Source organism: Tachypleus tridentatus, chromosome 13 (assembly GCF_004210375.1).
Source record: "Tachypleus tridentatus isolate NWPU-2018 chromosome 13, ASM421037v1, whole genome shotgun sequence".
Lineage (NCBI taxonomy): Eukaryota > Metazoa > Arthropoda > Merostomata > Xiphosura > Limulidae > Tachypleus > Tachypleus tridentatus.
The window spans coordinates 55745829-55759501 of NC_134837.1; the positions used below are offsets into that span (position 1 = coordinate 55745829).

A 13673-nucleotide genomic window follows, 5' to 3' on the forward strand; every position below is an offset into this window, starting at 1 on the left:
TTACTTTGTGCAAGAAAGAATGTTAAGTTGTTGGGAAAGATTCACCATTGATGTTCTCACTAGTTGCTCAAAAAATTTTCACCCAGCTTGCTACAGTGGCAAAAGTTTTAAAAAGTATACAGGTTTAAGATTATGTCACGATGGTTACTTTGAACATTCACTACTAGGGAATGTTCATTTATTCAGTGAGTGGTACTACTTTATTTATGTATATCAAAGGTGTGCAGCATTTTAGGACATTGTACAAACAACTGTACATATTTCTATCATTGAACTTATTCCTGAATAGTTGTGATGGTTAACCAATCAGCCAGAAGAAACAAGCTTTTATTATAACAGTATATATATATATGGATTACATAATAATTCCAGTAAAAATTTATTTGTAAAAACATTTCAGAGGAAGTTGGATAAGTATTTTGGAAATTTTGATTGGTTTGTAGTGATGTGGAGGCAGAAAATGGAATGATGAACCCATGTTGTCTCTTGGAAATGAATTCATATAATATTAACAGTCCCCAAGTGGGTTAGTGGTAAGTTTATGGTTTTACAACATTAAGATTCAGGGTTCTTCATGGAGGCACAATTACAGACAACCCACTTGCAGCTTTCTGCTTCAACTACTAACTACATATTGCAAAGTTAGACTTCATTGAAAAGTCTTCATTCCTTACAGATGTTCCAAGTTAAACAATCTTCTTAGTTTCAGATCTCATAAAATTATATAATGCTCTTAGAAAAAAATTTATCAGTAGTATTAAAAATGCTCATAAAAATTTCAGTTTGAGTTGTAAGAAATATGTAGGCAAAATTACTCCAGTTTTTAGTATCATAGTAAATAAAAATTTGAATATTAATTCATTTTCATTATTTAAATTTATTGAAAAGAGTTAATGTGTTTATAAGGAGAAACAGCAACTTGAATTCAATTTGTCTTGTAATTTACTGCTTAAAGTATAGATAAATTAAAAAACATTATAACTTTGTAAATATATTGTTTTCTTTAACCCTCAAATTGCCAACTTGTTTTGTATACTATTCATTGTTGCAACACTCGCTATAAAGACCTAGTAAAAACAAAATTTGGATAAGCAGTCATTTTCTATCTAAAATACATAATTTGGAATTCCAGCAGTGTTTAGTGTAATTAATTGCAATATTAACCCCATGCATATACAGCCTTGGCCAATTTGATCAGCTTGATAATTGCTATGTAGTTATGAAAGTATACAACCCATAACTTCAAATGTACCAAGTGTATCTTCACAAAATTTGGTAAGCTTTTAGTAATTTTACAGATTTGTTCATCTACAAAACATCACAAGTTTTAAAAATATTTTTACTAAAGATTTCTGTGTAAATTTGTGAAGCCTTTATTGTTTCAGTCTAAGTAAAAGATGATTTTCATGCTAAGGATAAAAATACTTTTTTCATCTTACATTTTTCACATTTCATTTGCATAACATCCAGAACATCCTAAACTTTTCACATCTGCTTTTTTTAATTTAATAGTTTTATTACTGTACCTTGAACCCTTTCTGTCTGTGAAATACAGTAAGTTACAGAGGGATGTTCTGGTACGGCTTTGGGTAAACAAGAAATCAAGTTATAGTCACAGTCCAACCAAAAGAGCTTTTCTATCTTCATCAAACTACATTTTATATAAATTTTCTTAACTAGCCTAAAAAATTTCCACTTTTTATATCTGACTTATTTATGTTGTAAAAAATTTATAAAAGTAAATAAATAAACATTTTTAAAAAATTAGCATATGAGGCCATTTGTATTTAGATGCTATGCTTTGGTAATCTGATTTTTCCTCACTCTTGGTTGTCCAAAAAATAATTCATGTAGCTTTCAAATATAAATTTTAGAACACAAAATATACATCGGGCACTAAAATAAAATGTACAACAACTACTGTAATTTATCGTTTTTTTTATCAAAACTAAAAATAGCAAAACTCTACTCATCATACATGAAGAGCTTTGCTTACAAACTACAATCTTTGACAAATAGAAACAAATAAGCAAGCTTAAGGTTTCTAAACATCACAGTACACCCTTCCTGTTGCTTATAAACTTGGTCATCAGATAAGGAAGTGTAAGTGCTTAATTTGCTTGAAATACTTTTGAAAATATTCTTCCCTGTCAATATGAGTAGTTATTAAATTCTAATTAGTTAGGCATTATAGAGGCTGTATTGTCGAAGTTATAAAATCTAAAGGAGGAAACTCTGTTACATGATGCAAGAGAGGGAAGGTTGAGAATTTTTAAAATATTTCCTTCTATGTTCAAAAAATTAAAACTTTAATAATATAAAATTTTAATTGTAAACAATTATTTTGATGCTAAGTCTATTGACATATGTTGATAATAAAGTTTAATTTTGAATATAACTCAAAAGAGGTCATGACATTTACATGGTGACCAATCTGTATGTGTAGTATTAATGATATTTATGTTTGAATTTATGTGATGAGATACCCTGTAACCAATAAATCAATGGATGCACAAGCACTTTAGCACATATGTAATTTATAAAAATAACTAAAACCCCAAAAAGGTCCATATAATTTCAACTTGTAATTCTAAGGTTAAGTATTTCAGGTTAAGTAGGTCTTTGTCATGACAACTGAAATTGCTGCTTGTGTAGTTTTTATTTTAAAACCCTCTTATGTATCTGAGTAATTTTAATTATCCTAGACAATAGTTATTAGTAATTTTATAGGCAGCATGCTAATGAAACATTTTGTTCATTCATTTATAATTAGTTTATTCTTCCTTTATTGGAAAGATAAACTGATTTTATAATCATTTAGTAAGTTATTTGAATAAGTACATCATGCTAATATAATAATAGGTAAGCAAATTTTTATTGACGATGGAACATACTACACTTTCGACAGAACATTGGTTTGTGTTCTTCAGGTATGATCACTTCTAAGCAGTCTAATGTGTATAATGTATTATTACAAAGATAGTAGGAATTAAATGTGGCAGAAATGGTGTCAATAGGTGACAGGATATAGGTATGGATCAGGTCTGGTCAAGTGTATGAATGGTGAATACAGCTGAAGTTGCTTGGACCATTATCACAGTTTAGTGAGAGATTATTTGCTTTGATTTCTGCAGTTTTTAAATAGTCTCTTTCTTTTTCAAGTTTTGGATTGGTGTGGAAGAAAAATTCCATCCCAAAGTATTTTGTTACCTGTTTCATATTGATGATATGTTAAGGCAGATAACTGGAAAACACCTCTGCTGTTGGAAAGCATAATGGAATTTAATGTTTTACATTCAATAATATGCTTTAAATACACTAGCAGGAAGCTTTGTGTGATAATTTTGATGGCATGCTTCATCAGTCTATGTTTACAGTTATAACACAATAGGTTAGGTTTTTGTCTTGCAACAAGTAATAAAATTTACCCTTCACACTTCTTCACAGATCAGAATTGTTTGTATTTTTCTGAAGTTGTAACTTAATAAAGTAGCACATGTTCTGTTTGTTACATTAACATGTCAATTAAATTTTTATTGTTTACATGATTACTCTCTCTAAAATTATCATTAGACAGGAATGAATTTTCAAACAATTAGAATATATTAATTGGTTAGAAATATATGTTGTTTGATGTTATAAATTTAAGTCATGTATAGGGAAGCCATTCTGATAATTTAAGGTGAAGGTAGCCATGTGTGATGGGGTGGATATGGAATGTAATGATGCTTGAAAATGTGTTATCATAAAGGAAGGCTTATCCATAGTTTTGTAGCATAAACATTGTTCAAGGTGATTGTCATAAGAAACATTTACTGGACAAAATGTCTAAACAGAAGCCACTTTTATTAGACATACGTATAATGCGAGGTATCTACATGTATATGTAATTTGATTATAACTTCATCTCTTTCATATGTTTAATGCTTTTTTTTCTTCTTGATCAGAAAATATTAATTGAGTTTTGATCATGTTTTCTAATCATTTAATAATAACAAAGGCAAATGTCACAGGAAGACTATATTTTGTAAACCTAAACTGCAAACACATACTTCGTCTGGCATGGCCAAGTGGTTAAGGTGCTTGACTCACAATTTGAGGATCATGGTTTAAATCCATCACACCAAACATGCTCGTTCTTTCAGCATTAGATTGTGATGGTCAATCCTACTATTCATTGGTAAAAGAGTAGCCCAAGAGTTGGCAGTGGGTGGTGATGATTAGCTCCAGTCTTACACTGCTAAATTAAAGATGGCTAGTGCAGATAGCCCTTGTGTAGCTTTGTGCAAAATGCAAAAGCAAGCAAACAAACAATTATAAAAAAATTTATTTGTATGTACCATTTCAAACATAGGCAGTACTGAATAAACTTGCTATATCAGTGTCAGTTGTATTTGTATAATGAATGTATCTGTTTCAGCATTTCTTTTATTTTGTCTAGCAGAAAGAAAGGGAAAATATTATGTGACGTTCTCAAGGTCATAGCTGTGGAGATTGTGTTGTCATCTAATGATGCGAAACCTAAGCCAAAAGTGACAATAAAAACTGGCAGAATTTTTCATTCCTAATATCTTCAAACTGCGAACTTCACAATAAATGTATAAAGTGTAAGGGTATTTTTGAGCAATATTTCTAATTTGGAACACAGGGAGTCATTTTTCTCAAGAGGACAGTATTCCTCATCTATGGATGTGTCATTAGCATAATATGTTGTGCAAATAGCCCACTATCGTGTCACTTTAAATCGGGAAGAATACATACTTGTCTTTAAGTTAACCTTGTTATTTCAGTAGCACCACTAAGTGTGATGCAAAGAACCATATGGTTGTAAAGTAGATACTCATTTAAAACACTCTCAAAGTTGACCTTGAACTTAGATACATGGCTCTCCTGAGACATCCAAGACACTGACTAAACTTGTAAAATAACTTTGTTTTTTAAATTTTATTTTTAAGGTGTTAAGTGTTTTTTCTTTCTTCTTTTAGTGTAAAGAAGCACTGAAATGAAAATTTTAATATTGACATTTTACACTTTCACTGAATTCAGATGATTTTGCAGTTGGATTTGTTTTATGATATTTAAAGTTGTGACAAATAACAGCTATAGCCATTGACATGTATAGGTCACTACCTCCTTCATACTAACTTATAATACAAGTCTTAATGTCATTCAATCAAAGGTTATTTTATTTGAAGTTCTTAAATTGTATATAAATAAATGATTTGTATAATTCTTTGTGTAGGATGCTTATTATTGAAAAATAATAAGCTTTTATTGATATCTTAGGCAAGACTCATCTCATTCTACCAAGCGCTATGATTCCTCTGATCTTTATAAGCCTCGTCCATTGATATCTTCTGGCACACGTCGCAGTAGAAGTGGAACCCAGTCCCCTCCACTTCGAGAAGAAAGCAAGAAATATAAAAAGAATCAAAATTACAGAGAAACTAAAAAGTAATTTCACAGGCTTTTGTGTTCATTGTATCAGACCTGAGAAGTGTGTGCATTAACTTATTTTTATTTTGATACTTGTAATCAAGATAAGTAACTAGGATAGAAAGTGACACTCTGTAAAACTCAAGAGAAAATATCAACTTGGGAGCTAATTTTTATTCATTAATGCTTGGCACCATTTAATACTTTTGTTTATTACTCAGTTTTAAACAAATATAAACGAGTTCAATGTTTATAATTCTTTGTTTTGATATAACTTGTAAATATCATCACTTAGTTATTTCTTGACCTTGAGTAATGAAGAGCAGAACCTGAAAACATTAGTTTTCAAAACCTCAAACAGGACTTGAAAGACTGATATTTGTTTTTGGTTAATTAATTCTCAAACTACTTCAAAAGTTAGCAGGAGATGTAGAAGTGTTTTCACTGTAATTCCTTGGTGTGTAATGTTTTCTAACTGCTTGTAGTAATATAAGAAGTTTTTAAAAAAAATTATTTAGTTAATTTCTATGCATTCTTGGTATAAATATGTCCAAGAAACCACTTAATTTGCCTTGTTCTAGTTCCCTTGTTTCTTTGTTCTCTAGTGCAAACATTATCTATTCTGCCCAAGGGTATATTGCAGTAACGTCACATATCTGAGTTTAAGGGATCTGTAAGTGTAACATTCTTTGCTGTCTAAATGGATGGTGTCTGTATGTTAATGCTGGCAAAAATGGTGAGAGAAGAGCAGTCATGAGATGATGCCTTCACAAGGAAAGAATATGATCTTTCTTCCAAAAACTGAAATTTTAATTTTTCTCAGTTCTGCTTAGTTTCCATTATGACTGACATAGCAGAGATTCATTTTAATGGACAAAAGCTGATGATCTTCTACTCATCTAAGGTGGTGTGTATGCTGTTTTATTGTTATTTTATGTAAAGTTTTTACTGTCCATCAGACACATCCAGGTTGTTTATGTCTAATGTAACTTAAAACTCAATTGAATTTTCAGATTAAATTTCCAGTTCAACCCTGCTGATTGTTATACAGGCCTATATTATACTTGTATGGAAATTGGTTTACCCAAGAACACCATAAGTTGATAGGAAGGAGAGGATTTAGTTCTATGACCACTGGATATATTGCAGAGTTTTTGTTAATGTTGATAATAGCCTTTACTTGATCTTTTGGGTTGAAAAAAGGTTTAGTGGAATGCTTTTACTGGAAAAATGATTTCTTCTAGACTTAAAAGTGCTTGCCACAACTGAGAGAGAGATTTTGGGGAAGCAAGGTTAACTGAGGGTTGTCAGTATGAGTTAGCACCTTTTGAGTGTGAGGCAACTTGGGGAGGTCTTCACAAGACTTCCAGTCATTGCTATCCCAAGCATCTCAGTCCAAGCTTTGGACCAGACCACAGACAGTCTGCTGAAAGGAATTATAAATGTCATTGATGGGCAACCTTTGCCAATTAAGTCTCTTTTCCTAGCAGGTGAGACAGTAGGAATCTACAGATTAAAACTAAGATAATTGTTTGTTCTATCAGCCAATGATTGAAAGGAAGTAGCATTCCTTGCATTCCAAGCTATATAAATTGAAAAGTTCAACAAAATGTATGGATTACTTATTGTGTGTGATCAGTCATTAAATGAGTAGTGCAATTCTTACTTTCTGAGCTATGAGCAGAATTTCATGATAAATGTACTAGATATCAGCTTACAGCTACTGATTATTTACAGTTAGGACAGTTGCTCATCTGCATGATCAGGAACTGAAAATAAGTTGCATTATTTGCTTTTCAAGCTATCAAATGATGCACAAAGTGTATGTGCTACTTTGTGTGATTCCCTTCTAATTGCAAAAAAAAGGATAGTTTTTTATTGAAAAACCAACAACTGAAAGGGCTTGGGAGCCTTGTTTTCCAAGCTGTTGAGTGGTATTATATGGTGTATACTCCAACATACGATTAAGTTGAAAAATAGTCAAGAAGATAGTGTTATTTAAGAGTTACTGAAAGACAAATAATTGAAGTGTGTGTTTGCTGTCAAACTGATTTAGATACTTTGTACAAGTAAGTTAATTTCTCATTAACCCTAATATTGTTAGAGAGATTTGAATGTCATTTATAAAAATTTGTGACAGCTTGTAGAATTGTTAAGAGGAAATAAAATAAGTTGTGATCATTTCATGGGCTGGATACTGAATTATTTACATCATGTAACTTAAATGAACCCACTAAAAAAAGAACAATGCATCAAAGGTGGAGTTACTTTTTTAGAAAAAAATTAAACTTCGACTAAACTTCAGTTGTTGAATATAGCAGCCACAAGGTCAGAGAGTATGAGTGAAGCATTACTTGTGATAATATCAGTTTTAAGACAAAACCAGAAAGAAGTTTAAAAAAAATTCAAAAGAGAACTAACAAGGAAGTTAAAGAAAAATAAAAGACCAAAAAGAAAATTTAAAGAAGACTCAAAGAAACATGACAGCCAGAAGGTAAGAAACAGGAACCTCAGAGAGAAATTAAAATAAACAAATATATTGTTTAAGGAATAACTAAAAGCAAAAATAAATATAATTGAAGAAAAAACAATGAAACTATCAATAATGTACAGGGAGATTATAACAATGAGATTGAAGAAGTATGGGTGACAGACAAATTTGAAGAACTACAGCGAGATTGTTAGGACATAATTAACAAATTCAAAAGTGAAGCAGAAAAGAACATTGGTGACAAAACATCTAGAAAAGGAATTATAAAATACATAAAGTAAACCAGTTGCATTCTTCTCTGCATTGGCACAGGACTTTCAGCCTATAATGCTTCAGTCATCACATTACAGAATCCAGATACAGTGTTTAGATGGCCATTTCAGCACAAAGAAGTCAATGGATTATGAAAGGAAGGTAACATGGGAGTCATGTTAAGATGTGCTTGAAATAATTTTCAGAATGAATGGATGGAATAATGAACAGCAAGCCATCTATCTTGCTGCTCATATAAAAGGGACTAGCTTTAACAACATTAATTAATCTTGCAGTTAAGAGACACAACAGGCAACAAGCAGACAGGTTTAGAGCATCACTGAATAAGTTTATCCAAATGCTCCTCATGAAATGATGGATTCATTGACACATGGCCATTCATATAGACACCTAACATAAGAGATAAAGATATCGGCATCAGATGAAAGCAAAGTAGTTATGCATCCTTAAATTGAGTTCTGTAATTGGTGAAACTAGAATCTACTGAGGTTGTAGACAAACAGCTGTATACTACCCTGAAGATATATGATCATCAAGTTAAGTAAAAGGGATTAGTTAGACAACTAGGTATTTAGAATAGTAGAAATAAACGAAGTATGAAGTGTTTCAAGGGTAACTTGAAATAACATATTGCCAGAAACTTCAGACAAAAACTTAGGTATAACAGAAAGTAGAATTTATTATAGATATGGGAAACATGGTCATTACAGCCAAAACTGTGAAGGATTAACAGATAGATGTTAAGGAACCAAGGAAACAGTACTCCAGGGATGAGTCTTTGAACCCACCTAAATATTGAAGAAACAATAAAGGGCTAGCTAGACATCAGGAATTAGTTGAATTTGTGAGACAAAATTCAGTTGAAAATACTCCGCCTACCACAAATTAAAAATATTTTATTTGAGGAAAATCATCCACAAGTTCACATGCTAATTTACATGAGTTCATAGTTGTTCATCATGATTTGTTAATGAAAGAGATAAAGAAGTGTGATTGATGTGAACAGCAGGTGGACATATAGTTCCTGCAAAAGGGAAGTTTGAAACTACCTTTCCTTTGTAAGATTCTGTGGGCCTCATAACATTTACATCAAGTAAAAGTACATTTTGGGAAGGAACTGACCTTATGTGGAGACATGGATGTCAGGTCAGGCTTAGATAACTTTGTATTCTGTGACTAGGAAATCCCTGTATACCACATAGCAGTTACTACACCAGAGGTTGAACATTCAAAGAAAACATGGACGATGGTCATTGTACCACCAGGAAGTCAGTTATTCATATTGGGAGTTAATAGTAATAATTCTTCATTTAGTGACCAGGGCATACTGGAACCATATACTTCAACATATTAAGAGAAATTGGTAGTTAAAAGAGCTCTCCCAGATATAAATATTAAAGAAGTTGTACACGTTTTTGCCAAGAAATCTTTATTTGGCTTGTGATAAACAAAAGGTAGCTATGCTGTAATTCCTTGTAAAACTAGATTCCATGAAACTGACATGGAATGACTGAACAGTTCTCATCACTTTAAATACCTTTTATCTGTTTTTTTAATGTTGAATTCAACATGAAGACAGAATGTAATAAATATGCAGACATATTAAATTAATTGCATCTTATTTGTTTATTGAAAATATAGTACTGAGTCACTGCATAAGTGTTTGCTATTCCAAAGAAAATATTTTATTTAATCAGTATCACTGTTTTAAATTAAAATCATGTTTTTCTGTATATTAAGTGAATGAGTTTTCAAATTCACAATTTTTTTTAACTTTCAGAGTATAATATTTTCTACAAATCAATGTGATAACTTAAAAATTGTTAACTTTATTCTCTTGAAAATTTCCTCTATAGCTACTTTAATATCTAACATTAGAGTAATGGAAATGTTCATGTTAGGATATCTTATTTACACAACAGTGGTCAGAAATTTAAATATCACATTGTTGTATTCACTGGGAATGCTGAGAGTTGCTTTATCCATTTTCTTCTTGATTTCAAGAAATATTCAATATTATTTATAGGACAATTAGGCAATATACCTACTCAATTCATCTACAGTATCCAGGTGTGCCCAAGGTTAAACATGGCACCCTTGAATTAAACAAACTTATAAAAATTAAGCTTGTATTCATTCTTCCAAACATTTAAAAATACTTGCAAGTTTAAATTTATTCAATTAAAAAAAATCAGGTTTAAAAAGATATAGTATTGTGAACTAAATATGTAATGAAAGCTCTTCAACTGTATAAGCCAATATAAATACCATCTTGGTGGAGACTCTAAGAAGTTGGAACAAGGTGAGTAGCTTCATTTGGTAATATGACACTAGAATAAAAGATGTTTATGGACAACTTCCATCATAGTGACAGGTCTAATTTTTTTTAAACTTATTGAACATCTTGTGTTATCATTTAACACTTCATTTGAGTTATGATGCTGCAGTAAGAATGGCAAACAAGTGTCTTTCTTCGTAGAAGATGAGGTAAAGCATTGTTTGATAATCTTGCACTTGCCTTTTACAGGATTTTTCACTGTTGAGGCTGCTGTTTGCTAAGCCATGTTTACATAAGGTCTTAATAACTTAAGCAGTTGCTTTAATTGGAAAAAAAAAAGTCTCTACAAGGATATGTAAAAATCAATTTAAAACAGCTTTAAAACTTCTACAGTTATAAAAGAAACATTCTAATCAACATTTAAACAATTTCAGCTTGCCTGTAATTCTGATAGAGTTGGAAAAGTTATTTTTATTGTATGCCAGTGATTGTAAACACAGTGAAACTGGAATTGTTTATGAATTTAAACAAAAATAAAAGTGAGTTGTATGGAATAAAAATATTATTGAAAAGTTTCAAAAGAATTAAGGCAAAGAAAAATAAGTAATTTGAAAGTGCAATAAAAGTAAGCTTTTTTTTTAATGTTACAATGAAATTTTTTGTTTGTTTTTTTCAAAACTGCACATTCATATGTAAAAGTAATATATTTTCCAGAAACTATATTCTCTGTAGAAAGTTTATCTCAAGTTGTAAATAATATCTTCTAATAGTGTCATTTTTAATGCAATAAAACAAAGTTTTGTAAAACATGGATTAAATAAATGCACATGGACATTTAAGAATGATGCTACATCAACAAATCAAATGTGAATGCATTTCCAAAAAAAATCAGTATTGTGGAAATAGACTGTCAAAGCTGTTCAAGTGTTGGAAACTGAATAAATTTTGTTGCAAGTATTAAATACTTTTTATAATTTATGTTCATATTTGGAAGTATGTAGCCCTCTTGGTAACCAGACAGTTTGCACAATATCTTGACAAACCATGTATGCCATGTAATTATTGTTGTCTTCACAACTTAGCCATTAAGAACCACCAATCTGTATTGAACAGTTTGTTTATTGTAACCAGTGTTCATTGAAAGCTTAAAAACTTAATCATTAAAATATTTTTTACCTCAGCTGTTTCATTAATAATTGTTGTTGTGAATCAGATACTTTGGTATCTGAATTTTAACTATATTTATTGTAATGGCCAAACCTCACCCAACTCATGTTTATTAGATGTGTCTAGTTCTATTTTAAGCATCTGTACATAATAACAGTATGTTTATAAAATAACCATGTAATTAATAATTCAAAAAATTGGTAAAATATTGCCAGAATTGGAACAATAAGTAAAATGATTTATCACTATTTTGACCTAGTTTTTGTAACAAAGTATTGTAATTTTATTATAGTCATATTATCACTAACTTTGTATTTCCCTGCATTATTTAAAACCATTTAAAATTGTTATTTTATTTAGGTAGCATTTTTAACCATTAGAAAGAAAATGGTTTTATTTTGGTTGTCAAAATTACCTGTAAGTTTTCAACTTTGTGTTGAAATAATACAAAGTGAAGGAACTAATTTTAACTAACTATGGGCATAACTTATATTAGAAATATAAAACTGTTCTGTATTATTCAAGCCTTTTTATATTTACATGAAAATTTGTGTCAAATGCATTGGAAATTAATGGCTAGTGTAACAAAAAAGCTTGCTTAAAAAAGTGTTTTTTTTTGTTGTATAGACATAAAAAAGATGAAAACTCTGGATCAAACAGAGAACAAGAGCAAGCATCTCTTCCCCCTACTACTTCTGATCATGTTCTCAAATGTCACAGGGAAGACTCTCCATCTTAAAATAGAGTTAAATATCAGAAGTAACCATTCCAACACTGCATATCTCATCTAACAGTGATAATGGATAATGTATTTCTTTGTCATTTACAGTTTACATTCAGTTAGCAAATGAACAGATCAAATGCCTTTTTCAATCTCCACACCCACAACATGGTAAATCATTTATTTAGCTACTTCATTAGTATGTACTTAGTTTTTTCTTACCAAAGTCTCCTTTCCTAGTATGTCTGGAAATTTAAGATCTGTATAATTTAACAAAAATATATAGTGTTCTTTCAGATGAATATTGCTTTTTCTCCCTTTGTCTAATAGCATGATCTTGATAATGACTAAATTCTTGGTTTATATATATTGCTAATGAAGTGAATAAATAGTTATTAATGTAATTATTTATCTTACATCTGTTTGGTATGTATAAATCATATACTTTACATACTCGTTCACAGTGTACATACTTAACGTTGTTCAAGTCAAAAAAACATCCTACTAAGGGGCTGAGTGGTTAACTTTGCTGAACTGTGAATCAGTAGATTAAATGTTTGTGACATGTCACCACAAAACTACATTCTGCCTTTTATAGGAATGATGTCAAATCTCACTATTTGATCAGAAAAAGAGACCCAAAAGTTTGCAGTAATGCTGTTGACTAGATACTCTTCTGCTAATCTGTCAGATCAAAATTAGGAACAGCTGTGTGCTTTTTGTAGCTCCTGGATATTGTATGGTTTGTTTTATTGCATTGTGAAACAAAAGAATGAAACACTTTGAAACTTAGAACTTTTATGGATTTATTTAGTTTTTACAAATTATTATTTTGATACATGATATTTGCATGCATTTGCAACTTTGAAAAATTGAAGAGATTACATTAAAAAAAATGCTGTTATTTTGGATTCTTATTTTTCTTAAATTTTGGATCAGAAGAATTTGTTTAGTGTATGTGTATATATTTATAATTTTCGATTTTTTTATTTATTTTTTTTATTCATTTTTGATGATTTTCCTTGTTCACTCAGGGAGTTTGGTATGCCAGTAAGGCCTTACACATTAGCCTTGTCAGCAAAATGAAACTTGATATGGTTAATGCAAAATGAGTTAATTAAGCCTATCTCAAGTCATTTCTTTTTATACTGTATAGCATAATTATAATTCAGATGAAATTTTGTAATTATACAGCAAACTTTAAAAAATCACCAAACTATATTTTATCACTTTATTCCAATCTCTTAGTGAGTTGCTGCTACTTAAAATCCATGTTAGCTTATATAGTTGAAAAGAAAAAAGAAAAA

General features: G+C 30.4%; 1 protein-coding gene across 10 annotated transcripts in view; it reads left to right on the top strand.

Moving 5' to 3' along the window:
* The window catches only part of LOC143240030 (uncharacterized), a 90608-nt gene extending 76935 nt beyond the window's left edge, over window positions 1-13673 (top strand). For 6 of the 10 annotated variants that reach the window (XM_076481791.1, XM_076481797.1, XM_076481794.1 and 3 more), the window contains 2 exons: window positions 5287-5454; window positions 12273-13673. In XM_076481791.1, the coding sequence (XP_076337906.1) occupies window positions 5287-5454; window positions 12273-12384 (280 nt within the window). In that variant the 3' untranslated portion in view covers window positions 12385-13673. Of the gene's footprint in view, window positions 1-4441; window positions 4608-5286; window positions 7623-12272 lie in introns of those variants that run through there. The other 4 variants (XR_013021526.1, XM_076481792.1, XM_076481793.1 and 1 more) reach the window with 4 other exon arrangements.